At 37.8% G+C, this 12,672-nt stretch overlaps 1 protein-coding gene and 1 long non-coding RNA gene across 12 annotated transcripts in view; one reads left to right on the top strand and one right to left on the bottom strand.

Moving 5' to 3' along the window:
• Positions 1 to 961, top strand: part of LOC138049298 (uncharacterized) — a 3,068-nt gene extending 2,107 nt beyond the window's left edge. Inside the window, exon 2 of the long non-coding RNA XR_011132326.1 lies at positions 1 to 961. This exon is cut by the window's left edge and continues 1,808 nt beyond it. This is a non-coding gene — a long non-coding RNA (uncharacterized lncRNA).
• Positions 308 to 12,672, bottom strand: part of LOC138049295 (prolyl hydroxylase EGLN3-like) — a 27,714-nt gene continuing 15,349 nt past the window's right edge. For 6 of the 11 annotated variants that reach the window (XM_068895511.1, XM_068895504.1, XM_068895506.1 and 3 more), the window contains 6 exons: positions 9,243 to 9,820; positions 5,179 to 5,301; positions 4,471 to 4,604; positions 2,735 to 2,787; positions 2,279 to 2,325; positions 308 to 959 (listed from right to left, as the gene is read on the bottom strand). In XM_068895511.1, the coding sequence (XP_068751612.1) occupies positions 918 to 959; positions 2,279 to 2,325; positions 2,735 to 2,787; positions 4,471 to 4,604; positions 5,179 to 5,301; positions 9,243 to 9,806 (963 nt within the window). In that variant the 5' untranslated portion in view covers positions 9,807 to 9,820 and the 3' untranslated portion in view covers positions 308 to 917. Of the gene's footprint in view, positions 960 to 2,278; positions 2,326 to 2,734; positions 2,788 to 4,470; positions 4,605 to 5,178; positions 5,302 to 9,242; positions 9,933 to 12,672 lie in introns of those variants that run through there. The other 5 variants (XM_068895513.1, XM_068895514.1, XM_068895505.1 and 2 more) reach the window with 2 other exon arrangements.

Genomic DNA, 12,672 nt, shown 5'->3' with positions numbered 1-12,672 from the left:
TTCGTACTTCCAAACTTTTGGAATTTAAGGAATTTAATAAAAAATATATTTCATTCGCGCTTGTTGGATACGAGACTGGTTATGGCTATTTACATCTCATATCCAACGCGCGCTCATGGAATAATTGTTAATTAGTATTAACTGTGGCCCTGAAAAGAGCAGCGATAGATTGCCAAGTTTGCAAAATAACCTGAGTGCAGCCGCATCTAGTGCAATAACACTAGAAACCTTGAAAAAAAAAATGTAATTGAGAGAGGTTTGTATGGCTGGAATGACAGACATCACTCTAATCCATATGCAAAACTTCTTGTTTGCACAATTCTGAAAAGTCGACCACTGACTTCTCTTTATTCGAGTTAAGCCCAAATATTTCACAACAGGGAGTCTAAGCAATGATAACGGCTATAGCAAAGGCAGCGCGACATAACAATATTATTGGTTAAATGAGCCACATAATCATCATACAATTCTTTGCCTTACACTGCAAGACAACAGCATTAAGCAACAAAATTATTTATGGTTTTGACGAGAGGACGACTTAGCGTTCAACAGTGAAAATGTTCTACCTCAATTATAATACTGTTACTGACTTCCAAGCCATTTGCCCCAACCAAGTTATCAGATACAGTTCTTAGCCTATCTTGTGTTGTGTAAAGGCAAAAGAATATTTTCAAATTTCTTACGGTGGCAGAAAATTATATTTTAAGGCGATGCTTGCTTAATTCAGCCACTGTCAACGCTTCATTCCCCACTATGACTAATGCTTCAAAGCTCATTGAGGTTGGATCGGAGACCCTTTTGAGCCTTATCCAGCAGGTTTGATCTTCAAAATCTGTGATCAGACTCCTGCATGTTTTGAAGATGGGCAAAGCTGCTAGAAAATGAAGCATAAAATATATTCTGTACAATCTGTCAGTTTATTCTGCTTTTCTTTTCTCATCTTCTTGATTGCCATTCTCCTATTTAAAACAAACAACAAAACAAACAAAAAAACAGACGTCATTTCTCTGAATTAACAAATAGGCAAATAATTACGTCTTTCAACTACTTTTAAAGCGACAAAGGTTGCAGATTGTCGCTCAGAGGGTAACGTGATTATGGAAAGGTTATTTAAAATCTCTCTGACCCGGTTAATCCCTTATTCACACAATGTAGTAATCAGCTTTGCCTTAGAGAAGCATGACTGCCTGGTTGCGCATTGTACTCAGTGATAAGACTTCGTCTTTCGTGAATGTCACGTAGAAAAACCTCCAGGCTGAGTACCACATCAAGAAATGTGATTTAAGGTTTAGAGGCTATCATCTTTAATTCCTACAGTTTTTGTTATAAAATAATTATAGCAAGAGGCCAGAGCTCCACAAAAGTTTCTAGTGCCTTGTGGGTATCAGAATTTCCTTATTTTCATGAAAAGGAAGACATCTTTTCCAAATTAAGGAAAAAAGATACTTGGCAATTCTTACTTCCATCCACCCAAATTACATTACTTAACTGACTTAATTGCCCATACAGGCTTTTCAGGCCGCACACAGAACAAAACAATAACAACAACATTGAACTTTAAGAATGTAAACCAACTGGCTATTTACAAGTGGAGCAGAAAAGATGAACCAAGAGTAACCAAGCTCTAATTCAACGAGCTGTCAGAACAAATCTTGAACCTGGTATCTCTTGATCTCAAGGCAACCTAACCACTGGGCTGCTAAGCATGCCAACCTGTTTTTTTTTCCTCAAAAAAGTGAGTTGAAGTTTTCACAAGAAACTTGGTTCTTCACGGCAGAAGAGTTAAGGGGTTAATTTTATAAGAAAACAACCCTAAAGGAGACAACGCATTATTTCGGTAACTACGGGGATCCCACTGATGAGAAAAATCGTCCAGCATTACTTGTAGGTAGAGTAGAAACTGTAACTGGGAGACAGCATAGCCGAATGGTTAGGCTGCTGGACTTGAGTTCCAGGATAATGAGTCCTAAAATGACCACCACCTGGAGTTGTTCTGAGTGTTGCCCAGCTCAACTCCTTGGCTGCGCTTGTAAATAGCCAACTGGTTTGCCTCCCACCAGTTGGGATTCTTAACTCTGTTATGTTCATTTGTATTGCTTTGTTTCATTCATTTGAGGGCCACTATGCAAACAACTGGGTTACTAGCAATCAGTGTTCACCCTCATTATATAACGACTTATTATTATTATTATTATTATTATTATTATTATTATTATTATTATTATTATTAAATGGCTGTTTTTGGCGGCAAAGGGTTTAGCAACAAATCGCTGTTTACCTTTGCCTTGCCCTTTGATTCTTGCTTCCTTAAGGCCTCTTGCTTCTCTAAGCACAGGAAACACAAAATGTAAGAACTACTTTGTACAAACTGCCAAATGTATCTGCATAATTGAGATGGGCAATCTCTAAGGGCTGGTTCACATGAGCGACGCAAACGCAAATGCAAGTGCAAGGAAGTTCGCACGTTAAATGCAAATGCAAGTGCATTGAAATACGCATACGCAATTGAGTATCCCAAGAGGGCGGAGGAAGTCAACACTAGAAGCATGGAACAAGTTTCTTTCACCTTTTGTTAATGCGTTAGCGTTTGTCCTACAATTGTTCACATGTAAGAAATGCAAACGCAAGCAAATGGAAATTCTTTAATTTCTTGCATCGGTGCTTGCGCTATCATTGCGTCACTCATTTGAACAAGCCTTAACTGCCAATTTAAAAAATATATATATGTATGCACCTTTGAACAAGGCTCTTTCATTCTTGTCAAAGTACCAAAGTGTGATGGCATATCTAAAAGAAAGAGTTAAGAACAATGTCAAAAAAAAATTACATTCAAAGAGTTCCACAAAAATGTTCATGTCAATGCTACAAAAATCAAAAAGCATCAATGAATCCATTTGAAATGAAGAAACTGTTTCTTGACTAGTTGCAAAGTGTAGTGGACTTGAACAATAATTATTTAAGATTACAGAGCTCTATGGTTCCAGTCATTTGAAAGTGTCACCAAAAAAAGAAAATCATAATGAATTTACATTAACCCATTGTCTCTGGGAGTGAGACTTACCGTAGTTTTTCGAATACAAGACACACCTTTAACTTTCAAACTCGATGACATGACTCATCACTAGTTTCGCTGTCTCAACTGAAGATTGTACGGTAAAGTCAAGAACAATGGCAGATTAGGAAATTCAACTAGAATTTAGAGAAAAACCTTTAAATCCTGCTGTTATTAGAGTACTTTCTTGCAGGTGTTTTTGTTGTATAACGCTAAGAATTGAAGGCCATCATCATGAACATTGATGTAAGGCCACCATTTTGGAATCGCAGCATGGGGAAGACTGGGACGAGTTTAACATACAAGATGGCGGCAAAGGATCGAAGAACCATGAAGAAGATACTCGGCTACAATTTCTTTGAGAAAAAATGCTGTGCCTTATTAACCGAAAAACTACGGTAACAGAATTGACTCTGTCTAATGCTAGACAATTTTACTTGTCAAGTTGGGGCGTCCTGTTGCACCTAAGGAGTGAACAGGTAAACCAGTCAAAAACTGACTCCTGGGAGTTAAGCCGATGACACACGGTTCAGCATCCTGCAACATTTGTTGCTCAACAAATGTTGAACCACAGACATGTTGCACAGAAGTGTTGAACGGAATAGAGCTGATCTCTATTTTCGTTCAACATCGTTCAACAACGCTCAACGTGTTGAATGGCAAATCTCAACAATCAACATGGCATGACACACTGTTCAACATTTGTTGAACAACAAATGAATAAAGACGGTAGTTTCTAAAGAAACTGTGGTGCTGTGTCGGTGGGGAAGTATTACACAAAAATTTGGTTGATAATGTAAACTGACCACCATACAGGGATTCTAAAAGCTGACGTTTTGAGCGTCAGCCCTTCGTCAGAGTGAATTGAAGAATTATGGGTTGTGTAGTTTTTATAGCTGAGTAGGAGCTACACTATTGGTGGTAACATGGCAACGTGAAAAATAGGAATACATTAGTTAAATGAAAAGCCGTGTAAATACCGTGGGGATTAAGGGTGCCAATTTGGAAGATGAATTTTCGTTCCAGATACTTGCGGCTTTCCATCGTACCTAGATGTGGGAAAGGTTGCAGATAGCCATGTGTTGTTCGGAGTAGCAGCTGCAACATTTGTTGATCAATCAATAAATGTTGAACCGTGTATCACCGGCTTTAGACTTAACAGATTTTACTCTGTCTAATTCCAGACAATTTTACTCCTGAGGCAGCTGAGGTCAGTGAATGAGTTAATGTCATGAAAGGACGTGGCCCATCTGCCTCACTCGTTCAGACAGACGACAAAAATTACTCACTCAGATTTTGCTGACTTTTACTACATGTACACACTCAAAGCAGACTTTCCCAAACAAAATCTCAGAATATCTTTGGAAGAGGAAGTTGCCTTTTTGATAATAATCGAAAATCATCACACATCAACCCACCTGACATCATGGGATGGTTCGACTTCATGAGGATTCCTGCGATCTGACCAGAACAGTAACAACCTGTCCAGAATGGGCAAAATACGAACCGCTTGCTCTCCACCACCAGGATACAATTTTAATATACCTCCTTTCTGTAAAACATCACATAAACATTAGTTGAAGGATGGGCTTTGCAAGTGATCGCACAAAAAGAAAGTATGGTAATAATATTATTAATAATGATAATGATGATGATGATGATGATAAGAAGAAGAATAACAACAACAATATTAAAACAGTATGTCTTGTACAGAATGCCTAGGAAACAATGATTTGGCAGTAACTATAGGCATATCTTTGCTGATGTCACTGTTTACATTTTGTCTCATTAATATACAAGTTTCCTGATAGAAGGCATCAAGCTACGTATTCACAAATTGACTTCAAGGTAAAAGAACGTGTCTAACTTAGTCAAATTTCTAATTTTAAGCCTTTTGGCTTTAATGACGAGCCAGTTATCAGCCATCTGGTAAATTGTGCTAAAACTTTCAGAGATAGCTTATTATGCAACAGACTTTCAATATTCAGTAATTATTTTTTGGCTGATGGCTTTTAATGCTAATGGAGCAAGAAATGTAAACAAAGTATCAGTAACCACATCAATATTTGTTTTCAAATGTCACACAATGAAGTCACTAGTAAGACACAACAAACTTTTGTACCAACCTCTTCTGACCATCCAGGGTTAAGATAATATAGTGTTGTTATACATCGGCCATCTTGACTAGGATTATCCACATGTCTCTTATACCCAGTTCCTTGGCCAGGATAGCAAGCAACCATAGCCTGCTTTCAACATAGCAAAGAAATATTTTTATCAGCAATTTAGTAACATAAAACACACTTGATAATAGGGGCTTTTAGATTCTAGGACAAGGACGAGAATGTGTACGAGATTTGACGGCCCGTTCTTCGCAAAAATACTTCGAAAATTTATAACCTGGACGATTAATCTTATTCTTACTGTATTGCTGGTAACTGAGCCGTTTCCTGATTGAGAAATGCCAAACTGCTACCCCGTTGGGGACTTGTTTTGAGATGACGACATTTTTTCAAAAACTTGCACTAAAATGACAACTGTGTCACGTTTTTCCCGCCAAAATGACGCTGGCTTGCGTGCGCTCACTGTTGTTCTATGAGAAAATCCCGTACTCGTAGTCGTTCTCCTCCTGAAATCTAAAGCTCTCTATAATAATAATTTATTATTATTGTAACTGATGTCTTTAATTCATGTGATCATCTACCATAATTATTTTTCCAAAAACAGTACACTGTAACAACATGCAAAATGATGTAATTTCATGACACCCAAAGACTGAAAGTGCCCGAAAAGTAGAATGAAACAGTATTGCAAATGGTAGTTTTTGCTCAGAATCGTTATTGAGTTTTGGACTTGTGATTAACTTAAGATTTCTCCTAAACACCCTAAAATAACGTGACATACATTGTAGCTCCTTTCAGCCATTAAGAGCTCGGAGTGAGCCTTACATGTAGAGATTTTACTGATGGCTCCAATGCCAGATGATTTTTTACTTGTCATTGGGGTTAATTGCAACAGAGGTGAATGGATTAACTCATCTGATAAAACCAAGCCTTAGTATTATACTTTCCACTAACATACACTGTAGCACCACAGTTTCATTTGAAAAGAACCCCTTCATTTATCCTTATCCCAGCTAATCAAATATAGTTACAACTGTCCAGGTCAGAGACAAGAGTCCGCATTTATAAAAAAGTCAGAAAGGCAAGTGCGCTTGGAAACATGTTTCCAAAAGTGCACTTGTATCGGAGTTATTTAGTATGCATGAGCTAGTACTTAACCAATGCCCAGTAAAGACAGTAAACGTTTGAGATGTGTGAAGAAGGTATGGAATTTCAGTCATTTTCTAATAAGCCTATGAAATAGCAATTGCATCATCATTTGATAACAAAAATATTATCCTTTGCTGTCGCATTCCTTGCCCCATGTCAGCTTAGACCACAAAGTTCTGATAACTCAAACAGTGGAAACAAAAATTTGTGACCTTACACTCAAGGGCTAACAAAAGAATAATACGCCCCAGCAGTCTGAATCTTTAAACACTTGAGGCAGCCATAGGGCAATGGCGAATTTAATAAATATTATTAAATTGTGCTATTGCTGACTCCAGTATCTTTTAAGCATTAGACCAAGTATCATGTCAGTGACTTTGAACTTAAATCGAAGAAATTGTTGTTAAAACCCAAAATCTGTGCATTGTGTTGAATACCCCTGTACATACATTGTATGTTGGGTCCTGAGCCAGAATTGTGTTGTACAGTATTTAACAAGTACATTTTTTTGCCCAAAGTTAAGCCAGATAAGCCTTCATAACTTTTCCCATTCATACACCAAACTACAAATCTATTGTAAACCAAGCTTCCTAAGGACCATATCGGGCATTGTTGTGCTTGCTAAATGTACGTGCAATTTTAAAAGTAGTTTACTCAAGGTTGAAATTGGCACAAGGAGCTTAAGTACAATCAGAATATTCTAGTGCATTCTTTATTTCATTCATTATTCATGAGGTCACAAGCAAACCAAATAATTCAAAAGATTGGGGAAGGAATCAGCTTATAATCACCATACCATTTTGTGTTTCATTATTTTAGTAAGACAACTTGCAACAATGAAAAACAAAATTGAAACAATTTTCAAAAGTTTTGCATCCAAGGCAACACAGCGCATCAATGTAGCAATAACCTACGCCAATGACGGCTTGCAGAATTTTAAGGAAATACAGCTATGTAGCTGGACAAGGCAAATTAAATGGCGATTTTTGATGGAAGCCAGCTGCTTTTAACAACTTTCCTTGTAAGGATAATGTCTTTGAACAATGAATGGTGCTGAATTCCCAAACAAATTTTCACCGAAACTATTCCAAAAGCAGAATCCCAGATGTGATGTTTACTTTGAGCTCTCTGTATTGATCAACTCTAAGAAACCTGTTTTAAACAAGATTTACAGCAGACATGTGTCAACCCGACGACATACTGCATGTTTACATTTCGATATCAACTGTTCTGTGTTGATGGAGAATATGATAAGCGATATGCACACGAGCTTTTGCTTTTCCAACTGACCAAAGAAACTCTTGTAGGACATAAAGATTTGGTCCCAAACAAGTTGAGAAAGGAAACTTTAACTCAATGTTGAGATTTGGAAGGTGTTTCTAGCATTTAGCCCTTGATCAGTGGAATCAAGGGATTGCAGTTTTCTAAAGGTTTTTATATCAGGGGGTAAGGTGGTGAAACAATAATTTTATTGGTCAGAGAGTAACATCTTGTAGTATATCTTGCAGGATAACCTATCTCATTCTAGTTAAGTCAATTATGCAAAAATTCCAAATGAATCAGATCTAGAACCTTCATCAGCTATAAACATTGTATACCATGGAATAAAATATTACATAAAAATAGATTATTGGTTTTTTCAACTTTTGATTTGTTTCCTTGATTGAAGTGAGACTTTCACGAACTCTGCACTTTACTTTTTCACCAACTGGTCCTTCGGCCCATATCAGGTTTAGTTATTAAACTCTACGGACAAAAGAGCATTATGATTTTAGAACGTATTTCATGTATTAAATACATCAAATTATATGAATACATGTATGTTCTAAAAATGTACATGAGTGAGAAACAGAAATATAACCGCAAGCATTATCTTGCAAGCATTATCTTGAAGCGTAGCATTAAAGAATTTGTGGTTGATAAGAGGGGTTATAACAAAATTTTGATTGCCACCTTTTGTGCCTTATCAAAATTTAGACTTAAAGCTACATATTTTGCCCCCTTCTTCTTTGAGACCAATGTCTTCCTTTTGCTTTTTAATAACAAATTCCCTCGCTACAGGCCTAGCTTGATTATGCTATGCAAAATGCTAAAGTTCAGCAGGTTGACCCAAAACCCAGCTTTAACCAGTCTGGTTAAGTGGACAACCACAAAGGGTGGACAAGGCATGATGAGGTGCATGTTCTCTCCTATAATCAACTTCCTCTGGTCCAATTCTTCAAAGTCCACCAATCACAGCCAACAACCAAAAAAACAGCTCACACACAAGTTGACTGTTACGTGGAACTCCGACAAGTTCATTCTAGTCATGTGATAGCAGTAACCAATAACAACCGTATTTCCTAAAAAAACCGAAAACCTCTGAAGAACTCATAATTATTATTATCCTTGAGGTAATGTTAGTAAAGTTGGGTTTTTACACATGCCTATCAAAATTTGGCTTTATTCCCTCAAAATTTAATTTTCCTTTTGAATTTACAACTGCAGGTGAAATATAATGTCCTTGGCCTCACATCTAAATTTGACATCAATAAGCTCTTCTCGGCGTTATATAATCAATAACGTGTAGCATGCTCGTGACTGAAAACGATTTCGTGATACGGTGCACGTCGAGGCTACAGAGCATAACAGATCAATAAACAAAGCGTACATTATTTATCTGTCACAAGAATTAATAGAAAACGAGGAAATTGTTGCTTGCTCCTGTTAAAGCCTACTAACACCCAAAACTCCCCATTTGCATGCACGGTACACAAAAGATTAACAATGATCTAACATTAGCTGTAAAATTATAAATATGGGTAATGCGTTCTCTTGGTAAGCTTGAAATAGCTATCGTACAAAAGAACAAATTGCATGTTGGCGTTTATGTCTAGAAAGTTACATAAGACAACTCTAAAAACACAAGAAATTCTCACCTTTGTCCTATGTTCGATTTCATATTCCTCAATCAATTCGTTGCACTTTCTTATCAACGAATTAACAGCATTCATGTGATAGGAAATAGCTTCACAATGTTTTTCTTTTCCATCGACCCACGTAATTTTGTCGTCCCGTATTTTCTTGTTCAACGTACTGCCGTTCCCATTTGAAGAGACCAATTCCCCATCTGTAAACTTTTGTCTGTGATGTAAGCTTTTAACTTCACTTAGAATACTCTTTGCAATTTCTTCTCCATGAAATGTATCGATATAACAGTACCCTTGTTTTCTAAGTTCTTCAACAACCTGAACCGCTTGCTCTGAAACACCATTTTGATATAAGTCTGTATATACACGCTCACCGTTCAATGGAGATCCATTTCGACAAGTTTCTTGTACCAAGGACCGTTGTCCAGATCGTCCTACACATCTCTTTTGATGAAATTTCCAATCTTGTTTTCGATGGTCCGTAGAGCAGTATCTCGCAAAATTACAACGTGAACATGTCATACAAGCCTTCTCGTTGCAGAAATCGCAAAGCATCCCGTTTTCGCAAGACATGCGAAGCAAACCGCCTGAAAAAGCAAAATATCCGTCAATATTTCCCGAGTGAAGCCATCTTAAATTGTAGTCATGACACTTCCCGACCCGCTTCAGACACAGCACGTGTAATCGAGGCCTAACAAGCCATGTGACCACAACATAACCTTGGCCAAAACGTGATTTTCTGCAAATCGACTTCCGGTTTCACGCGATGAGGCCCGTGAAACGTAACCAAAAGCGAAGAAAAATCATCTTATTTCTTTAGAATATCGTAGATTTTTGTTCTTATAAAGAGAATACATAAAATAGCTTTAAAGGATTTCGCAATAAAAAACACAACGGCGTCATATGTTTAAACCATCGAACACGTACATCTCAAAATTTAATTTATTCAATTAATGTAAACATTAGCCGAATGAACTCAAGTCACGCAAACTAAATTTTGCTTTTCGCTGGTTCCTCTTGAGAAATTGTACCTTAATGAACCTCTTTGCATGAAATTTCACCTAAGAAATATAATTTCCACCCTTTTCAATGCAAGTTTTCCATGCTACTTGATGTTTGCCATCAATAAATGTGAGACTATTTGGAAATACGTAAATACGTAACCGCCCACGCATTGACGATAATTCATGCAGTCAAGCTAATTATCATAAACTTTTTTAGCTCTGTCGCCATTCCACGGAAGCAAAATATTCCATTCTTTATTTTAGTGGCAAATCGAAGGAACCTGAACATTTCCAACAGCTAAAATATATCAATTCTCTCACTATAAGTATAAAGCTGACAAAGACGGCCGTTTAAATAGAAATCAGTAGAAGTGGCTGCTGAAACTAAAAAACTACAACTACTCTAAGCGATATTGTAGAACAAGAAATTAAAAAATATTTATAATTTGAAGAAAAATTTCGATAGAAACCGCTATCTGAATTACTGGTGCCCGCTATTTCGGTATTTTTTAATGCCACTGCGGTCGACCTTGCACTGGACTGTGTCGGCCTTTTGTCTGTGTTGCTATTTTATCTATGTATTGTCTCCGTCACGTTGTGAAAAGGAGTGGGAGTTGAAAACAGTTTGCTTCCTCTTTTCGAGTTTCATTTTCCTATCATGATCTTTGCTTTAAGATTGGTTTAGGTGAGACCAATTTAATTTCTGAGCAATTTTGGCTGAGTGTGAATTCAATTTTTAGCATTGGCCTAACTATATTTTTCCCCGATTTTATATTCTTGAACGATTCTCTCGCTGACTTTTTTTGCACAAGAAATTGCTCCATCCCCTCTGAATGGAGCGGATATGGCGCATGCGCAGCGGTGAGAGCACACGCCTCCAACCAACGCGGCGCCCGCAATGATGTGGGTTGTTGCTCCTCCACTCTGCGGCTCCGAGAGGTTTTTCCAACCTACAATTTGATCTGAGTTCATTTGCTTTTATTTCTGTTCAGACTACAGAGTCCACAATCAGTGCTCAACGCTACATACAGGTTGACACTCGTTCATCAAAGTTCATCACTGAGGCCATCCACAAAATTTGAGCCACCTACCTACCAACCGGAAGTAGGCTATTCCACTCTCAGTAGTCGTTCATCGACCGAGACAAAATCCATTAATTTACTAAGCAAAGCTTAAATTCATACTTTTCAGCGACTTCGTACTTCTAAACTAATTTCGACTTTCTCCTGAAGAAGTTTCGAGATTCGTTCATTCGATTCTTTGGAAACTATTAACCCCTTCATTCATAAAAGACGTCAACAAGTCTTTTCCCGGAAAGCAGCCTCTCTCTACCTACAAGTAAATTCAAAAACACCCTTCTAAAGCAAGGTTGTCTCCAAAGTCGACAGGCAAAGAGGTTTTCTAAACACGTCCGCTCGAGTTGTTGGACAATTGAACCGAGGATTCCCCGCGGGGAACTGGGACGAGTGCCGTCCCTTGCAACGTATTCAACATGACATGCGCAGAATTCATACATATCATGGCGCGTTTTTACGGACAAAATATCATTACATCAATGTCATGTGTGCATACATCCATGTTACGTTGCATACATCCATGTTATGTCAACTTATGTGCAATAAAAGGTATTCGATGCAACGTGGCACAAGTAAAAGATGTTCAATAAAACTAAAAGATATTCGTGAAAACTAAAAAATGAACGAAAAATAAAAGATATTTGATAAAACTAAGAGATATTGGTTAAAAATAAAAGACCTGCGATAAAACGAAAAGATGAGGAAGCGGAAATAGTCACAACTAAAAGATGGGGAAGCGGAAATAGTTACAATCAAAAGATGAGGAAGCGGAAATGATTAATCGGGCTTTGATGAGAAACCCTGGGGACTAATTTAGTTGTCAAGATGGCGGATTTGTGCTGATTTGTAACAGAAATTTTAACACCCGCAATATATCGAGGATTTTTTTCTTTCTTTGGGTAACTTAATCGCAAGTGCACAAAGAGAAAGACACAACGCGTCGTATGACTCCGTGGAGTTCTTCGGTCGCCACCTTCAAGAAAATGAAAGAACCCTTGCTATTTTAACCCTCAGGATTGAGGAATCCCACGGTACCCTAATGAAGATATATTGATCGGTGACTTGAACGAACTTCATTATATGGTGAACGACCTTACAAGGGCCAAGGGACATTGTAAGAACTGTGGAAATATGTGAACGAAATACCCCGCCATCACGTTCATGCAACGGACTCGAACTTTTTCTGCAGGGCCATTTCGTTGGGCCGACATTGGAAGAATTCTTGGAATTTCTGAGCTAACTTTGCGCCGCCCAAGGCGGGAATTTGGATTACCAGTGGGAGAGCATTTTACTGACATCACTGATGACGAACTTGACGTCAACGAGAGGCAAATTCTTCAAGCCACACCAAACGTCGGC

The sequence above is a fragment of the Montipora capricornis genome, chromosome 5 (genome assembly GCF_036669925.1).
Source record: "Montipora capricornis isolate CH-2021 chromosome 5, ASM3666992v2, whole genome shotgun sequence".
Taxonomy (NCBI): domain Eukaryota; kingdom Metazoa; phylum Cnidaria; class Anthozoa; order Scleractinia; family Acroporidae; genus Montipora; species Montipora capricornis.
Note: the sequence above shows the minus strand (reverse complement) of the source record. Positions and strands in the feature narration are given on the sequence as shown.